Raw genomic sequence first — 16,376 nt, forward strand, 5'->3', positions numbered from 1 at the left:
AAACTATAGTAGACAATTACCTTCAGCCGCGAGTTGGAATATTTCACTGAAAAACACGAGCATACTCTCAGCACCTTCGCCTCCATACCGTTTGAGACTGGTGAACTTTTTCGCTAGAAAGTTGTCGAAACTTTGCGATTTCAGTAGTTCGCTTCCTATCGCAAATTTTTTATCATTCGGAGTTTCATGAGAGGGTAGTTTTTCCAACTCTTTACTGAGCCACTCGATTTCTTCAGCATCCTGAAATGAAGGATACTTCTGCAAAACTAAGATAAGCTCAACATATTTGTCGATAACAAGTTGTTATCTGATTTTGTATTGGATTTGCCACTAACGATTCGCTCCAGTTTCACACGGGTGCAATTTGCAATTATAATTTTATTGTGTTAACATGTTTTTATTACCATCGTAACTTCTTTGCGAAAGGTCTGATTTGAAGGCAGATACCTTTGATCTAAGTTGTTTCCCCTACCTGAGTTGGCCAGGTTACCTGTGCTGGTCTACCTACCTTTGTCATTATGCCCGGATGTCTGTTTGATTTTGTGGAGTAATATGATGGATATCCCTGTTGCTGGTAACCTTTGCCCGCAACAGGCGATCATCCATCCCAGCCACGCCCTTCAATCTATAGAGCCACATTACACCAGAAATAATGAAGCTCATCAGAATCAGAAGACGCCTGAAGAGAAGACATTAACGGACACGCACTCCATGGACAAAAGATGTATGCACAGAGCCGGCAAAATCATGCGGCAAGAGCTGCGTACAGAAAGTTCTGAGAAAGAGCCGCCGAAAACCATGCCCACCAATACACGGTTAGCAAGCAATCGTCTACACGGATCAAGATAAAGCAGAAGCATTTGCTGACAATTTCGAAAGAAAGTGTAGAGAAAATGATGTCTCCTTCACGGGCGAAGTAGAAGAAATTGAAATCCAAGTCGAACAGACGGTACGCAGGATAAGACGGCAGCGAAGGAAAAGCGCTCAACCCCTGGCACCAATATCTTCCGAGGAAGTGGAAGGCATCGTAAGAGGCAGAACGAGTCATTTTGAAAATATTAGACGACCAAACAATTTTCTTACAGATACTCAGATACAAATTCATTCACTGGGTTTATAAATAAAATGAACAAATTACGGAAGTGAAAGCACCTAAAGGCCGACTATCGACCGCAGAAGGTCAGATGCTAATCTTGTTGAAGTGCCCATCAGCAGGTTGAGGTCTACTCAGGATGAGTGGGGATGGATGGGAGAGATTCTAGCTTCTACACATAGTAACCGTGTGGGGAAGATTCTATCCCAGGGCACTCAACCCAGGGGGGAATGCTCTGCAGTATATACAGGCCAAATCGGTAGAAATTTTAACGTAAGGATCCATGAACACGTCTATTTGGACAAAACATCTACAATGTATCAATATCTACAAGAATCAAAACACAAGATACGTAAAGATAACCTCAAAATCCTAAACATATGTAATGAAGAGAATGAAATGAATTTGTTGGGAGCGATGGAAATTAACAAATCAAATAAAAACCCTAAATATATACCCCTAAACGAACTACTCGATGTATGTAGGTGTACACTCTTGAATTTATAATTTTGACAAACCACATAATGTATAGGGTTGATTTTATAGTTGGCATCCTTGTTCATTCAACTACCTCGCCTTCTGGCTTACCTGAAAACTCCCTATATAACCTAGCTTTCAGATTTCTCATGATATTTTTATACTTGACTAGTTGTTGGCCGCAGCTTCGCCCGCGTAGAATTTGGTAGTTGTAGTACTAATTTTCGCTGCTGTTCCAATGTTTTGACAGAATCAGAATCAACGAACTTAGGCGTGCGGATCAGCGTTATAGAACAGTGCTTTCAAAAAATTGTTCTACAGCTCCATCTAGTGGCGGGTTACAGAAAAATTGATAGCCTAAAAACCTTCTCTATGAAAAATTACTTATACATGTCAAGTTTCATCACGATCGGTTGAGCGAAGTAGAAGTTTATCACTTACCAACCAACCAACCAAAAAACATCCATTTTTATATATTAGATAATGGGGTAAAACCCGTGAAAATATTGCGAAATTGGGAAAGTGGAAATTAGACAAAAGTGTTTTTATTCACTTCATTAAAAATTAGTGAGTTAGTTGACCTGAATAGCGATATCACGTTGTGGTTTTCCAGAATTATACATATCCGGTCCGTAACATGTTTGACATACAGCAGAAAAGCTTTTCTATGGATTAACTCATCTGGAGTTACCTTGTCTATCTTTTATCTTTTCTGAGTTTTTTTCAATGAATAATTTTCTCTGAGAGATACTCAAGTTCACAGATGCGCCGGGCCATCTCAACTAACTTTTAAGTGAGTCTTCTTTTTTGTTGTGGTCGGTGGTTGGAGTTTTCAATGCATGTACATTTTTATAAATAAAAGAATTTTCAAAATCAGTCACCTATTACAAACAAACATACAAAAAAAAACAAATCTTTTATCTCTATATTAGTTTAAATTCAGATAAAAATGTTTTTTATTTCAGTTATTTTTACTGTGATATGAAGCATAAATATAATTTGTATACGTATTTATTGTGAGATTTTCACTGAACAGTTTATAAAACCCAGCACGTGGTTCACTATAATATAACTTTATCAGGTGTGTCTAAAATATATTGTACATTGAAAATGTCTCTCAAAAGCAAGTATTTGCAAAAAAAGACTAATCATCATCACACTAAGACATCTTATAAGCTACAAACTAACTCTAAGTTTATTTTATTTTAACTCACCTCCACATACAGATATTCAGCAGCAATATTTTTACAGTAGACATTCTTCAAAAACTCAACTGCTTCTTCAATACTACCTTCATCTTTATGAGAATTGATTATACCTCCAAATCGAATATTGTCGTTGCTAGAAAACCCGTACCTTTCGATTTCTAATTCAGGAACAACGCTAAAATAAGTTTCGTAAAATTTTAAACATATTTTAGGTATTCAAGGCGCAAAAAAAGTGAAAATAAAGTTTTCGTGATTCTTTACTGAAACCCCTGCAGTACATCATACGAGTAGTCTAGTTCACAAGTTGACAATGGTGAGAAAAAGAAATAATGGCTAAGCGAGTCCGTTACAAAAAATCATTTTTTTCAACTATTAAATATTGACTTTGAAATTTATAAAAATTGGAGTATATTCTGAATAATATAAAAAATTGATTCTCGTTAGAAAAAATCTAGAAGTAAATTATTGAAAAAGCTAGGTAATTATTAATCAACAATATTTTACTTCACTTACGTCGTCATTGAAGTCCACAAAAATGTTTAACTGATTTTCCAAAAATTATTCGCTTCGGGGAGCATTTTATATCACGTTATTAAATTTCAATTAATATTAATATTTTGTTTATTGTATATTTTTTATAGAAACAAAAAATGAATAATCGACGTATCGTTATAATTTTTTTTATATATTCATTATCATATTGTCGTTTTTGTATTGAATAAAGGCATCCGGTAAGTTGAATAAAAAATATTTAGCGCCATCTGTTTATAAATTTTTCATAAACAAATAGACTACAAGTATCTTCATTTTTTTATAATTTTATTGTCTTCATAATATAATGATTTAAAAAAATCCTCCACAACAATTTTCAATTGTTCTTTTTTTTAATATTTCAAATATTCAAATAATTAGTTGAGAAATGTTTTCTATTTTGAAAATCATAATTGACATTCCTCTACGAATTGAAGAAAATATTATCAATAATTTTATTGTTTAAGAACTGAACAATTCGTTATAAACAAATTCCTTACGGCGACATACATTTTTTTCATAAACTGTTTGAAATGCAATCATGCATTTCAAACTTTCGAAAACACTTTTCTTCATTTTCAATTGTACTTTTGAAAATTATGCGTCACGAAGTTTCATGAACTACTCGATTTGTAAACTAAAAATATAATATGACTTTGAAACTATTGAAAATAAGAAAATAAACTTCAAAAATATTTTTATAGAGAACCGATAGATCTTTCGAATGAGTATTTCAACAAATTTGTAACAATAATTATTTGCATTTGTTTTAAAAATAACAGCCATTTTTGACTTTTTCTGCTTTTAGCATGATAAATAACACAAATATATGATAATATACCTTCAAGGAAATGTCGTCTATTGATTCAATTCGCAACCGATGCAATTGCTTATTTGAAAATAATTTTTCTGAAAATTGTTTATTGATTGCCATGTCTGAAATAACAGCATTGTCATAATATGCGCCTTAAGAATTTTTCTGTAGTGCTTGTGTTTTGTCTTTAAAAAAATAAGTCTTATATTGATAAATTGATGGATGTAGCCGTTATTACGTGGTAGGAAATCATAATGAAGAAAAGAGAAATGAAACTTTCTATGTTTTTTACCACTTTTATTTGTAACTAACGTTACATTTTCAAACTTATACAATATAAATTTATTGTATAAGTTTGAAAATGTCCGTATAAGACGAAACTGCAGTAACGTTAGTTACAAATAAAAGTGGTGAAAAACATAGAAAGTGTCATTTCTCTTTTCTTCATTAGTCTTATATTGCTGGAAGCTACATGAATATATACATTTTATTTTTCATTCTTCAATTATAAAAATTTGTTAAAACAAATGCATTGTTTATTGTGGAAATCTAAATATTATTTCAAATGATGATTTTCAAGGAAACAAAAATTTAAAATATAAACTCACATGTTCCAGATACACGTTGAGTGTATCTGGGACATGTTATGGATTTCATACAGTTCAACAAATTACTCAATGCTGTTAGTAGTTTTCAAGTAGTTTCAAGTAGTTTTCAAAAACAACTGATCAGTAACATTGAAAAAAGTAAAATATAGTCTATTTGAATGCAATTTAATTATACTCATTCTATTTTTTTTTCAATATTTTTATGTTGAATCGTCTAAACTGGGCTTTGAGTAAGTCACGCGTTTTACCCATATTTTCACTAGTCAATCGAAATTATAAATATTGGGAATTTTCGGGAAGTGGTATTTTTTAACGAAGTTTTCTGCTCTTCAAGGATTCTTGAAACTGAGGCAAAAAAAAATAAAATCATTCAGGTGGAATATTTGATCATATCACAATGGATTAACAGTGATATAGTTCACAAATTTTATGAATTAATGAAAAATGTATTGTTTCTCATACCTGTTGATTTTAGCTAAAGACACCGGATTGATATTAGAACACTTGTGTCCATGTTGTCTGTAGGCTAACGCTAGCCTGTAGAAATTGCTCTCCTTATATCTAGTTTCAATCACCTCTTTCGGAACTGTAAAAAATAATAATTGCTGTAAAACTCAGTGCTAGTTCTATTAGTTCTACTCCTAATTCATTCGGGTATTTATTGGAAATGCCAATTTTTCGGATTACTCAAGGGAATCGACTCGCCAAGCCATCTAGGAAGAAGTGTCGTCCATATAACATAGCAGAATCATTCAAACTTCAACTAGAAAAATTCAGCACAGAAAAATATTTGGTAGAAGTTGGGTTTGAACCAGCGACCTGTCAATCGTAAGTCAAGCACGGTATCAGTTGTACAAATTCACCCGTGAAATACAATTCATTCATTTTTCATCATATACACATTGCTTTCATTTACAGTTTTCATAACTCTTTCATTTCAAACGTTACGAAAATTGTTATATCCTTTTACAATTGGAATAGAATTAGATTCTTCTATTATCATTTCTATTTCGTTTATTGGATCCTAATGAGCATAAACAGTGGCGGCGTCAGGGGTGGCAATCCTGTAGTCCCTTTTGCCGGCCACCGCTACGTTGCAACCTCTGTTTATTGTGTCAATGTCAGTAGTTGGTTCAAGCCGATATCGGTACCGCCCCCCATCACTTTCAACATCGAAACGAGCTCGACTTACGTCACATGACATAGCCAAGGTGACTTCAAGGCAATATTTTGAGTTTGACCTTTAACACGAAGGCGACTTCGTTTCTTAGTGTTATGGGCTCGACCTTGATTTATACTACATTTCATGGGCCTATCTCAAAGTTATTAAGATTCGACCTTGAACGACCTTCAACTGCTTGGACGAGGTAGCTTCTGAACTTGTTGCTTTGACTTTGAACGACCTTCAGCAACATCGCATTGTGACGTAGACAAGGTGACTTTGGAGTAGTGTTTTGGGTTGGACCTTGGATGACCTTGATTCACATTCCTTTTCACGTGGTTATCTTGCGGTTTCAAAGATTCAACTTTAGACGACCTCCAACTGAGTGGACGAGGTGGCTTCTAAACTTTTTGCTTTGACTTCCAACGATCTCAAGTAACATCACATTGCGATTTTGAGTGGTGTATATGTTATTTATTTACCATGAACGCCCAGACTATGATCTACTGCTTCCGGCCTAAAAGTGGCCGGAAGCAGTAGATTTGGGCTATACTATAATGAGATTGGCTTGGGAATTAGCCAATCTGAGTTCTGATGCTCTACATTCATCAAATTATTATGATCTGATTGTGTTATGATGCTGAAGAGGTGCGGAAACATTTGGAGCTCAGCGAAAAGTATGATGAATACACCTACGTACCACATAATATCATGAAAAAATTATCATATAATCATATTTGCTTATACCTACTAGTTTGGTGATTAAAAAGAATAAGAAAAATTATTGAGTGTTTTATTCATCAATATCGAATGTTTTATGATGATTTACATGTCGATATTATCATAATCCAGAGTGAACAGAGCCATTTGGGTCATTATAACACAACACAGCATCGTAAATGATAATCGCATATACTTTGGTGAATGCCAGAAACTTGACCTCAAGTGTTTCAAATTCTATTGCAATATCGACAGTGGATATCTTCATAGCATCCGGTTGGTGAAAGCAGTCGATAATGATAGTGACTTATTGCGAAAGCTGTCAATATCAATATCATTGGTTCACTCATAGCTCTACCGTAGTAGCTGCGCTGAAAATGTTCATTTGGGAATGAGTCTAACTTCTTATCGAAATCCAGATTCCAATGTTCACATTGGTATACTTCAGAGTTTAACAATGGACGAATATTATTAATACTGGCATGTATGAATTTTGTCACATCATTTGTCATACTCTTGGATTGGTCGGTGTTTTGGAAGCCGACGATGTCTTTACGTCCCATATATCTGATGCTGTATCACCTTAACTTCAGCATTATTACTACTTTCATTGATGTGGTTTGGGAGTTTTAGTTTCTGGTGATCTTTCGGTGGTAATTCTCCATTCTATTATAGTGATAACCAATTCTGCATCTACTTCCCCAATGGATGAATTTGTGAATGTGCTATGATCAAAATGAGCTTTTGCTTTGAATTCAATATTTCTTTTTTGTAATCTTCAGCAAAACTTCAGAACTAATTTACCACTTTATACATGACTGAGCTCTCGTATCCTTCACTCCTACATATGAAGCGAGGAGTAAGAGAAGTGTGGGATGCTACCACCACAACAATCGAATCAAATAAAAACCTTGCGATCCTGAACTTCACTCAGTATATAGGAGCACATCAAAATGAATTCCTAAATGAATTTTGTGCGACATCCACATAATCTATTCAGGACCACATACTTATAGTCGGCGGTGATTTTATGCTCGCCCTCCCACATTTATCAAATTCGATTTGTGTTGTCGAAATGATATTAGAAACAAAATTGCAATTATTCACCTTATGTCGCAATAATTTCCGTTCATCTGAAGAATACATCAAACCCATCACAAAAATATATCTTATGCCCATAAGATGAAATTTGTGATGAAACTAATCTCAATGGATCCTTACCAGATTCATCAGTGATGTTCAATAAATTTATACCACGACCGAGTTGCCGCCTTGCGTAATAAGGGAGACCAACAATTTCATATTTCGGTTTATTTTTTTCAAAAATAAAAAAAAATACAATTCCTTTAATATATAAATTTTCAAAAAAATTAAAAATTCATCGATTTCATTCGTGGATAGGGAGTTTTTCCTTCGAATGTATTTATTTTGATATACAAAACAAGACACATTTGCCAAAATATTTTGTCGAACAGAAAATCAACCCTCACTCTGAATAGAATAGTTTTCAAAAAAAATCTATGAATCTTTGAATCTTTCGTGAATGAGGATTCCTTTTTTTGAATGTATTCATTTTAATAAACTGAGAGAAAATCAATCCATTCCCCGTAAATTCTAATTTTCAAAGCAAAATCCATGAGTCATTCAAATAATTTGCCTATGGGATTTTTTTAAATGTATTCATTTCAATAACAAAACAAGATCCATATGTCTAACTATTTTGTTTGGCAGAGAATCAACCGCCACCCCGTAAATTCTAATTTTCAAAGCATATTACATAGTTCCGTCGAATATTTTTTAAATGCAGTTTTTTTCTTTGAATGCATTTATTTCAACATACATAACAAGATCCATGTCGAAATATTTTGTCGAGCAGAAAATCAACCCCAACCCTGAATATTTTCAAAGAAAAATTCATAATTCCTTCAAATCCTTTGAAGATGAGGATTTTTTTCTACGGATGTGTTTATTTTAGCGTACCGGAAATACTTGCAATGAATACAGTAATGATGTTGCCAAATACAAAGACATTTTTTCAATTGAACTAAGATACGAAAAGCAGTGGCTAATAGATGAATTACTGTTTATCATCTTTGGCAAAATCACATCTCGATGAATCTCATATTTTTTCAACTACAAATCAAGTTTACGATATAATGAATTGCGGTAATTACCTAGAATCGATTTAATTAACGAGCTACCTGAAATTACCGATAAATAAAAAAATTACGCTATCATTATCAGAACAATTTAAAATTGTGATCATTGGACCTTAGCAGTGGACAATATGCAGAAAAACCAATATATATGCATCGATCGAAGTTACAGACAAATTTCAGCTATTTTTACAAAAATAAATCACTAAGAAAAATAAATATCTAAGAGAGCATCCATCACATTAGACTTTTTTTCACATATACTTTTTCATGCAAATTTTCAAAAATGTCTCGTTGATGAGGTCATCAAAATGGAATTGTTCGGGAACGAATTTTGCCTTATATGTAGATTTGTCATTACTGAATCTTTGAGCAATAGTTATAAAGCACAGAAAATTCAATAATTTATGATGTAAACTAAATAACTTCAAAACGATCACTGTTCAATAAATTTTATAACAATGATTAACAACTGACTTGTTATATATTGAAATTATATAATCATAAAGTATTCGATATTTTATGTCTCTCATACCATGAAAATACGGTGAACCTGTAGTATGGGATTTCAAAATATTGGTGATATCTATCTGTTCCATCCAGTGGCGGTTGGAACTTTTGGTGTTTATGGCCCGGAGTCTCTGTTATTCGTTCATGAACTCGGAAGGAGATCAGGCCAAGCTACGAAAGATGACCGTTCTACCCCTTTTTTGATAGAAGGAATTAGTATTGCTATTCAACGTGGTAATGCTGCTTTGGTCCTTGGAATTATTTCTCCTTCACATAATTTTGATGAGATCATGCATTGCCCTCATTTCAGTACGGAAATAAAATCTCTTCAAAACCAGCCTAGTATATTCATCAGTCTCCTATCAAGGTTAATTCGCAAGTGATTGATCCAACTTCTTCTTTTTCAGTGCGGTCAATGGACAATGGACGTGGCTGTGGTTCCCTTTCAGAGCTTCATGGAGCAAGAGCCGAATCGATCCCTCTATGAAACCCTTCATCACTTGGAAGGATCGATTGCAGTTTGAGAAATGGTTCTGATGCAGATTCTGTGAAACATGTTTTTCCTTACGAATCAGTAGACAGTTGTATTGATAATCTTGCGAAGAAAATTGGATGAGATAATTTAGAAAACACTTGCTACATGAATAGCATTTTACAAGTGTTGTTCATAACAAAAAATTTCAAGAACAAGGTTTTAACGATGAACGAGAACGAGAATGTTTCCTACTTATTCACCAAACTCAAACACCTGTTCATGCGCCTGCAGTTCCGTAAGAATGTATCATCTTTCCCAACAACCGATTTCCAGGAGTCTACTAGATACTCATTAGGGCAAGAGGATTGTTACGAATTCTTGTTGAATACTCTTCGTGAGCAGGAAAATAGCAGAATCAATACTCCTGACCGCTCGGGATTGAATGATTTCGTACAGTCTATCTGATTTTCTGTTTGTAGATCTTTTACTGAAAAAAATCCTCATTTGTTTACTTCGTAGTACATGTTCAAGAGATAGCAAAAACATATGTGACTTTCTGGAACTTCAACTAGCGTTTTCTAATATGACTCACATCCAGTGGAAAGCTTATTGTTAAATCATTTGGAAATTGAACTTTTAACAAGTGATGATCAATTGTATTGCCAAATAAGCGCCAAACTAAATGACTATTATAAGAGAACAAGTATATCTGAGACACCAGTCAATCTAATAATAACACTGATGATCTTTAAACATGACTCAACCTCTGACGAAAGCACCAAACTCTTACGAAGGTTCGGAATAGATGAACACTTCAATCTAGCAGACCACTATTATAATCTTCATGCAGTCATTGTTCACTGTGGTTATGGCGTTGACTCAAGTCATTTTCACGCTTTGGTCAAAGACGAAACGGACTGGTTTGAGTTTGACGATAACCGTGTCACTAAATATTCTGGCGATATCTTGAATTTATTGGAGCCTCTGGAGACACCCTACATTTCATTCTATAAAAGAGAGGACATTATCAGATCAAGATCTTCAGATGATGTGGTGCTATAGATTTTTCCGGGTTTTCCTGCAGCTGAAAAAGCAAATATGCCACTGGAATCAATCAAGTCGCCCCAAAGCGCTAATTAATTTTTGTTGTTGTTTCATGATTTGTATTACTTTCGTACCTGAAAATATGTAGTTCCGATATTTTATCTGAAACTTTACTGACTATATTTTTCAAGAAGGTTCTGGAGTGATTTCCAATTTGACGAGACCTACCTTTTTTATTTTCAGAAGACATTTTCAGTTTCAGAATTTTTCAATAATTAATTTCTTTTAAGTGGAATATAACTTTTGTTATTATAAATTATTCATGTTCTACTCTCGTGTGAAAAAAGATCTTGTGTGAGATGAAGTTCGTATATTAAGTGTATCTTTTGAGCTAGCAGAACTACCACTTTGAATTTTATTTTAAGATCATGAATTCAGGTTAATATCAGGCTAATTGCTCTCCATTCAACGGAGATATCGTTTGTTTTGTCTTGTTTCACTTGGATATTTGTGTGACTACCTCAAACACATGCGTCAATAATAGAAATATATTTAAAATTTGAGGCTTATAACCGCTATTGCTTTTGATGTGTTGTTTTTTTGAGTAGGTTCTACTAGCTTTACCGTTAAGGTTTACTTTTTGGTAAATTTGAATTTGCAATAATTTCAGGGTCAATTATAGTTCTTTCATGATATTGAACATTATTCTGCTCCTCGTGTGAATTGAAAAGTTGAATTTGATTTCTGCACACGTGGTAGAAGCGAACATAATATTTTGAAATAATTCTTGGAATGTAGGAGAGATAGGAATATATTGAAAATCTGAGACTTATTTTAGGCTCCTATCACCTCCATCGCCGACAATCCACATTTTGAAAAATTTTAACTTGCAAAAATTTTAGGCTGCTTCATTACGATATTGAATATTTTTTGCTCCTTGTTTAAATTAGATATTCGGGTGAATACCTTAAACACACATGGAAATTCGGCGATAGATAGGAATTCTCAGTATATTCCTATCTCTACCACATTTAAACAATATTTTCAAACAATTATTCTGATATCTACCGTGTCTCCAAAATAATCAGACAATTTCATAAACTACACCTTACGATTCGATCTTCACAAACTTTGTAGAGATCAAATCGTAGGGTGTAGTTTATGACATTTTCTAAAAAGTGAAGGATGTCGATTTGGATCTGCCAGTTTAACAGTAAAACTCGTGGAACCCACAATTTTTTTAACGCCACATCAAAAATAGACAGTGGGAGGTCATAGGAACCTCAAATGAGCCAAAAAGTTTTCAATATATTCCTTTCGTACCATAGTACGAAACATCATTTCTGGCTTCTATCGCGTTTGTAAGAGTTAATCACCCAAATATTTAATTCAAACGAGAGGCAAAAAACGTTCAATTTCCTAATGAAGGAGAATGAAATGAGCCTAAAATTATTGTTGAAATGTTCCAAAAAGTGAAGGATTTCGATTTGGTAATGCCACAACCCATTGAGAATCGGCGATAGGGGGCAATATGAATGAAATGTGCCTGAAATAATGACGTAGTTCGATTCAAGAAAATGTTTTCCTCCGTTAAAAAAAAGAGCAAAAAGTTCTGGAATAGAGTACAAAATTAGCTGAAAATTAACCGAAAATTATTTCCTAAACATTAATGTTCAAATTCAAAGTGGTTCGGCTAGCTCAATAGGAATCATATAATTAATTTCATAGACTTTATTTTTGAGATATTATTTTTGATGTTACACAGATCATTTCAAACATATCTTCAGGCTTATTTACATTATCCTATGAATCAATTGTTAATCTACAAATGAGATTAATCAAATCAAATATCTAATCAAATCAATATAAACCATTTATCCATTTTAGTAAGCAATAGTAATATGATAAATAATAATAAGAAGTATTTCAAACTGCGATTATGTAATATAATAGTATTTGTATAAACCATAGTCTAAAAAATTAAATTTTGATTATAAAAAACTCCACTTTCCACTATTTGTCAAAATTAAAAATGTCTGTCAAATTCCAGATTATGCCGATCGACGATAGGGGGCAATATGAGTGAAATGTGCCTGAAATAATGACGTAGTTCGATTCAAGAAAATGTTTTTCTCCTTTAAAAAAAAAGAGAAAATAGTTCTGGAATAAAGTACAAAATTAGCTGAAAATTAGCCAAAAATTATTTCCTAAAAATAAATATTCAAATTCAAAGTGGTTCTGTTAGCTCAACAGGGATCATATAATTAATTTCATAGACTTTATTTTCGAGATATTATTTTTGATTTCATTCATTCACCAACTGAAGTTGAGTTTTTGATATTCTAATTTTGTTAATTAGAATTCAGACTGACTTACTTACTTACGGACTTACTTAGAATGTAAATATTTATTATTTCATTTATTTATTTTTTATTCTTATATACCCCAGATTTCATTTATCGATTTCATTTGCGTGATAATATTCTTTAATTTTATTCATTTACCATCTACTTAGAGTTTAGTTTTTGATTTTTTTTTTCAGAATTCAGATTAATTTACCTATTAAGTAGAATGTAACTGTTTATTATTGAAATTCATTTTTATATTTTATTCTTGCACTTGAGATAAAGTTTATGTAATTCATTTTTCAAATTTTAATTGCGTAATATTACGAGTATTTATCAATTTTATTTATCTATCAACTGAAGTTGAGTTTTTGATATTTTATATTTGTCATTGGATTGTTTTATTGTGGATCGGGCTCATTAGGGACACCACACATAAAAACGTATCTGTCACTGAAGAAAAGAGATAAAGTCTAATTTGTATCCTAAGAGAAAATCACAAAATTGAAAATTAATTTATATATGGGTTGCGGGTTAATTTTCTACCGAAAAAATATTTCAACATATAGGTTTTGTTCAGTAGGTACGCTGAAATTAACACATTCATAAAAAAATTCAACCACGAAAGATTTGAAAGAATTATGGACTGTCATTTGAAAATTATTTTATACGGGGAGGGGGATTAATTTTTTTCAGACAAAATATTTTACATATAGATTTTGCTCAGTTAGCTAAACTAAATACATTCATAGAAAAAAATCCTCATCCGCGAAAGATTTCAAAGACAAAGACAAATGGGTCTTGTTCTATACGCCAAAATAAACACATTTGAAGAAAACAACCCATTTACAAAAGATTTATAGGTGTTGTTTTGTACGGTGAAATGGATACATTGAAATGGAAAATCCCCATTCACGAAATATTTGATAGTTATGTGTTTTCTTTGAAAATTTGAATTTGCGGTATTTTTCATTCCTTTATTCTATCGTAATGTACCTTATATTAAATATTATGAATGGAAACTAATTTAAAAAAATATTCCAACTGTGAAAGTCGAAAAAAAATTAAAACTTCACAATAGATAACATTGAACTGTTGAACGATAGTGATAGGTCATCAATTGGTTTCATGTGAGAAATTTCCGAATTGGGACTATCACTAACATTTGTATAGGAATCGCACGTTGAAAGGTAAGACATGGCTAATTCTTATCTTGCACAAGTTTTGACTTCTGTGGATTGTCACTCGTAAGATGACGACAGCTGCTTTATGGGAAAATACTTTTCGAATACAATTTTTATTTTTTCTCTTTGATGTGCCAAATGGAAGCTAAAATTACCCAATTTGGGTTTTGATTAACATTTGTATAGGAATCGCACGTTGAAAGGTGAGACCTTGCTAATTCTTATCACGCACAAGTTTTGACCTCTGTGGATTGTCATTCGTAAAAGGACGAAAGCTGCTTAATGGGAAAATACTTTTTGGATACAATTTTCATCAGTTCTCTTTGATGTATCGAATGCAAGCTATCATTCAAACAAGAGCTTTCGCTGATTAAAAGTAAACGTTAACTCTTTTATTTTCGTATAAACTTGTAGAAGAAAAGGATATATAAAAGTATGTGTTCTATCGGTCAGGATTTGGATGATGCATGAGTAATACTTATCTGTCTGTGTAGAAATAGTGGTCCAAGGAACTTTCTTACTCACCCTTGTAAACAGTTTTATTCTTTCGCTTGAATCCGAACACATTTTCACTATGATAATTTCGATGCACATTGAACTCAACTCGTTTTAAATACCTAAAACTTTTTCCGAGCACACTTAAATACATCATCTGGTTATTGTGCAAGAATCAAAATCGGAGTGGCATTATTATTAGTAGTTGTTTTTAACTGCTGATAATACTTCGTCATGACCCCAGATTCGTATAACTGAAACACAAATCGGGTAACGACGAAACCTCGACCAATAACAAAAGTATTTGAATTTCATCTTCTTATACTTCAACATTCCTTATCTCACAGATAGCCACTTCTCAGTTACTTGTGAATGAATGCAGTCCCGCTTTGAATGAATTTGGAGGTGCATTACGCGTGCCAGTGGCGTAACACACAAATAACAAATTTTTAATAAATTCCGAAACGAGCGATGAAGGTTTTGAAAATCTAAATTTATAACAAAAAATCTTTGAATTTTCTGAGTTATAACAATGTCTATGCAGAATTGTTTTTTGATTGGAGAACCTTTGAGTTCGATAGAAATAACGAATGTTTGCTGTGTTTTCGAACAATCTATTCCAAGAAATTAATATACGAAACGTCGGTTGGTCGGTAGCCAGGCGGTTCGACGTGGTTGCTTTGTTCACTCACTCGAATTGACTGCCGTGTTGGTCAGTGGTTCAAGTCCGAGTCTGAACGATCGATTTTCACTTGCTATCGTCCAACCCGTGTTAGGAATCACATGTTTAAAGATAAGACCTCGTTTCTCCTGTTAATTCATGGCTCACGTTAACAAATAAATTCATTTCAGTAGGTATCCTCATAATTTGTTTCTCTACTACCTATTTTTATTTGCCAGAAAACAGAAACAAACTAAAATTGAATTGTGACGTGGTTTTCTTAAATAATTTTTTCCAAACTACGCCACATAATTCAATTTTAGTTTCATTCGATATAAAGAGTATGTTCTCCAGTATACCGTACAACGAATGAAAGTATTTTATTTTGAATATGTCAGATCAAGCCAAAGTAAAAATTTCGACAGCTTTCAATGTATACCTAAATTAGAATCACTTAAAAGCCAATAACAAATTTCATAAACAGGATTCGGGTTTACCAATGGTCCCACCCCTTGGTCCATTTTTAGCAGACATATGATATGATCAGCTCGGAGACCACTGTAGTAAATTCCGACCTGGGTAAAAAACACATTCATTTTTGGTACAGATATATTGACGATAGTCTCGCCTATTTCAGATGTCCTACACAACAGCTGAACCAATTATGACATTTATGAATAATTTTAATAGTTACATACAGTTCACACTCAAAACAGAGATAGAGAAACAGATTAATTTCTTAGACCTGACCATCACAGATAGTAGATAGTAGATACTTCCCATTTCGATGTCGAATTTCCTTCAATTGATTTATTAATTTTGAAATGCTCCATGAGCTACCAAATCTATCATATTGTTGCGATGTATATACCTGACAAACTAAGTTCGGTTGA

The 16,376-nt window shown here is 33.0% G+C and overlaps 1 protein-coding gene across 1 annotated transcript in view; it reads right to left on the reverse strand.

The window, feature by feature from the left end:
* The window catches only part of LOC111505973 (probable 2-oxoadipate dehydrogenase complex component E1 homolog), a 37,930-nt gene extending 22,763 nt beyond the window's left edge, over window positions 1-15,167 (reverse strand). Inside the window, exons 1-4 of the mRNA XM_023160891.2 lie at window positions 14,853-15,167; window positions 5,194-5,317; window positions 2,785-2,953; window positions 21-240 (exon numbers count right to left, since the gene is read on the reverse strand). Coding sequence (XP_023016659.2) covers window positions 21-240; window positions 2,785-2,953; window positions 5,194-5,317; window positions 14,853-14,979 — 640 coding nt within the window. The 5' untranslated portion in view covers window positions 14,980-15,167. The remainder of the gene's footprint in view (window positions 1-20; window positions 241-2,784; window positions 2,954-5,193; window positions 5,318-14,852) is intronic.
* Window positions 15,168-16,376: the final 1,209 nt, after the last annotated feature.

Source organism: Leptinotarsa decemlineata, unplaced genomic scaffold, assembly GCF_025532065.1.
Source record: "Leptinotarsa decemlineata unplaced genomic scaffold, Ldec_3_MD MMD2_tig00078422_RagTag_RagTag, whole genome shotgun sequence".
In the NCBI taxonomy this organism is placed as follows: domain Eukaryota; kingdom Metazoa; phylum Arthropoda; class Insecta; order Coleoptera; family Chrysomelidae; genus Leptinotarsa; species Leptinotarsa decemlineata.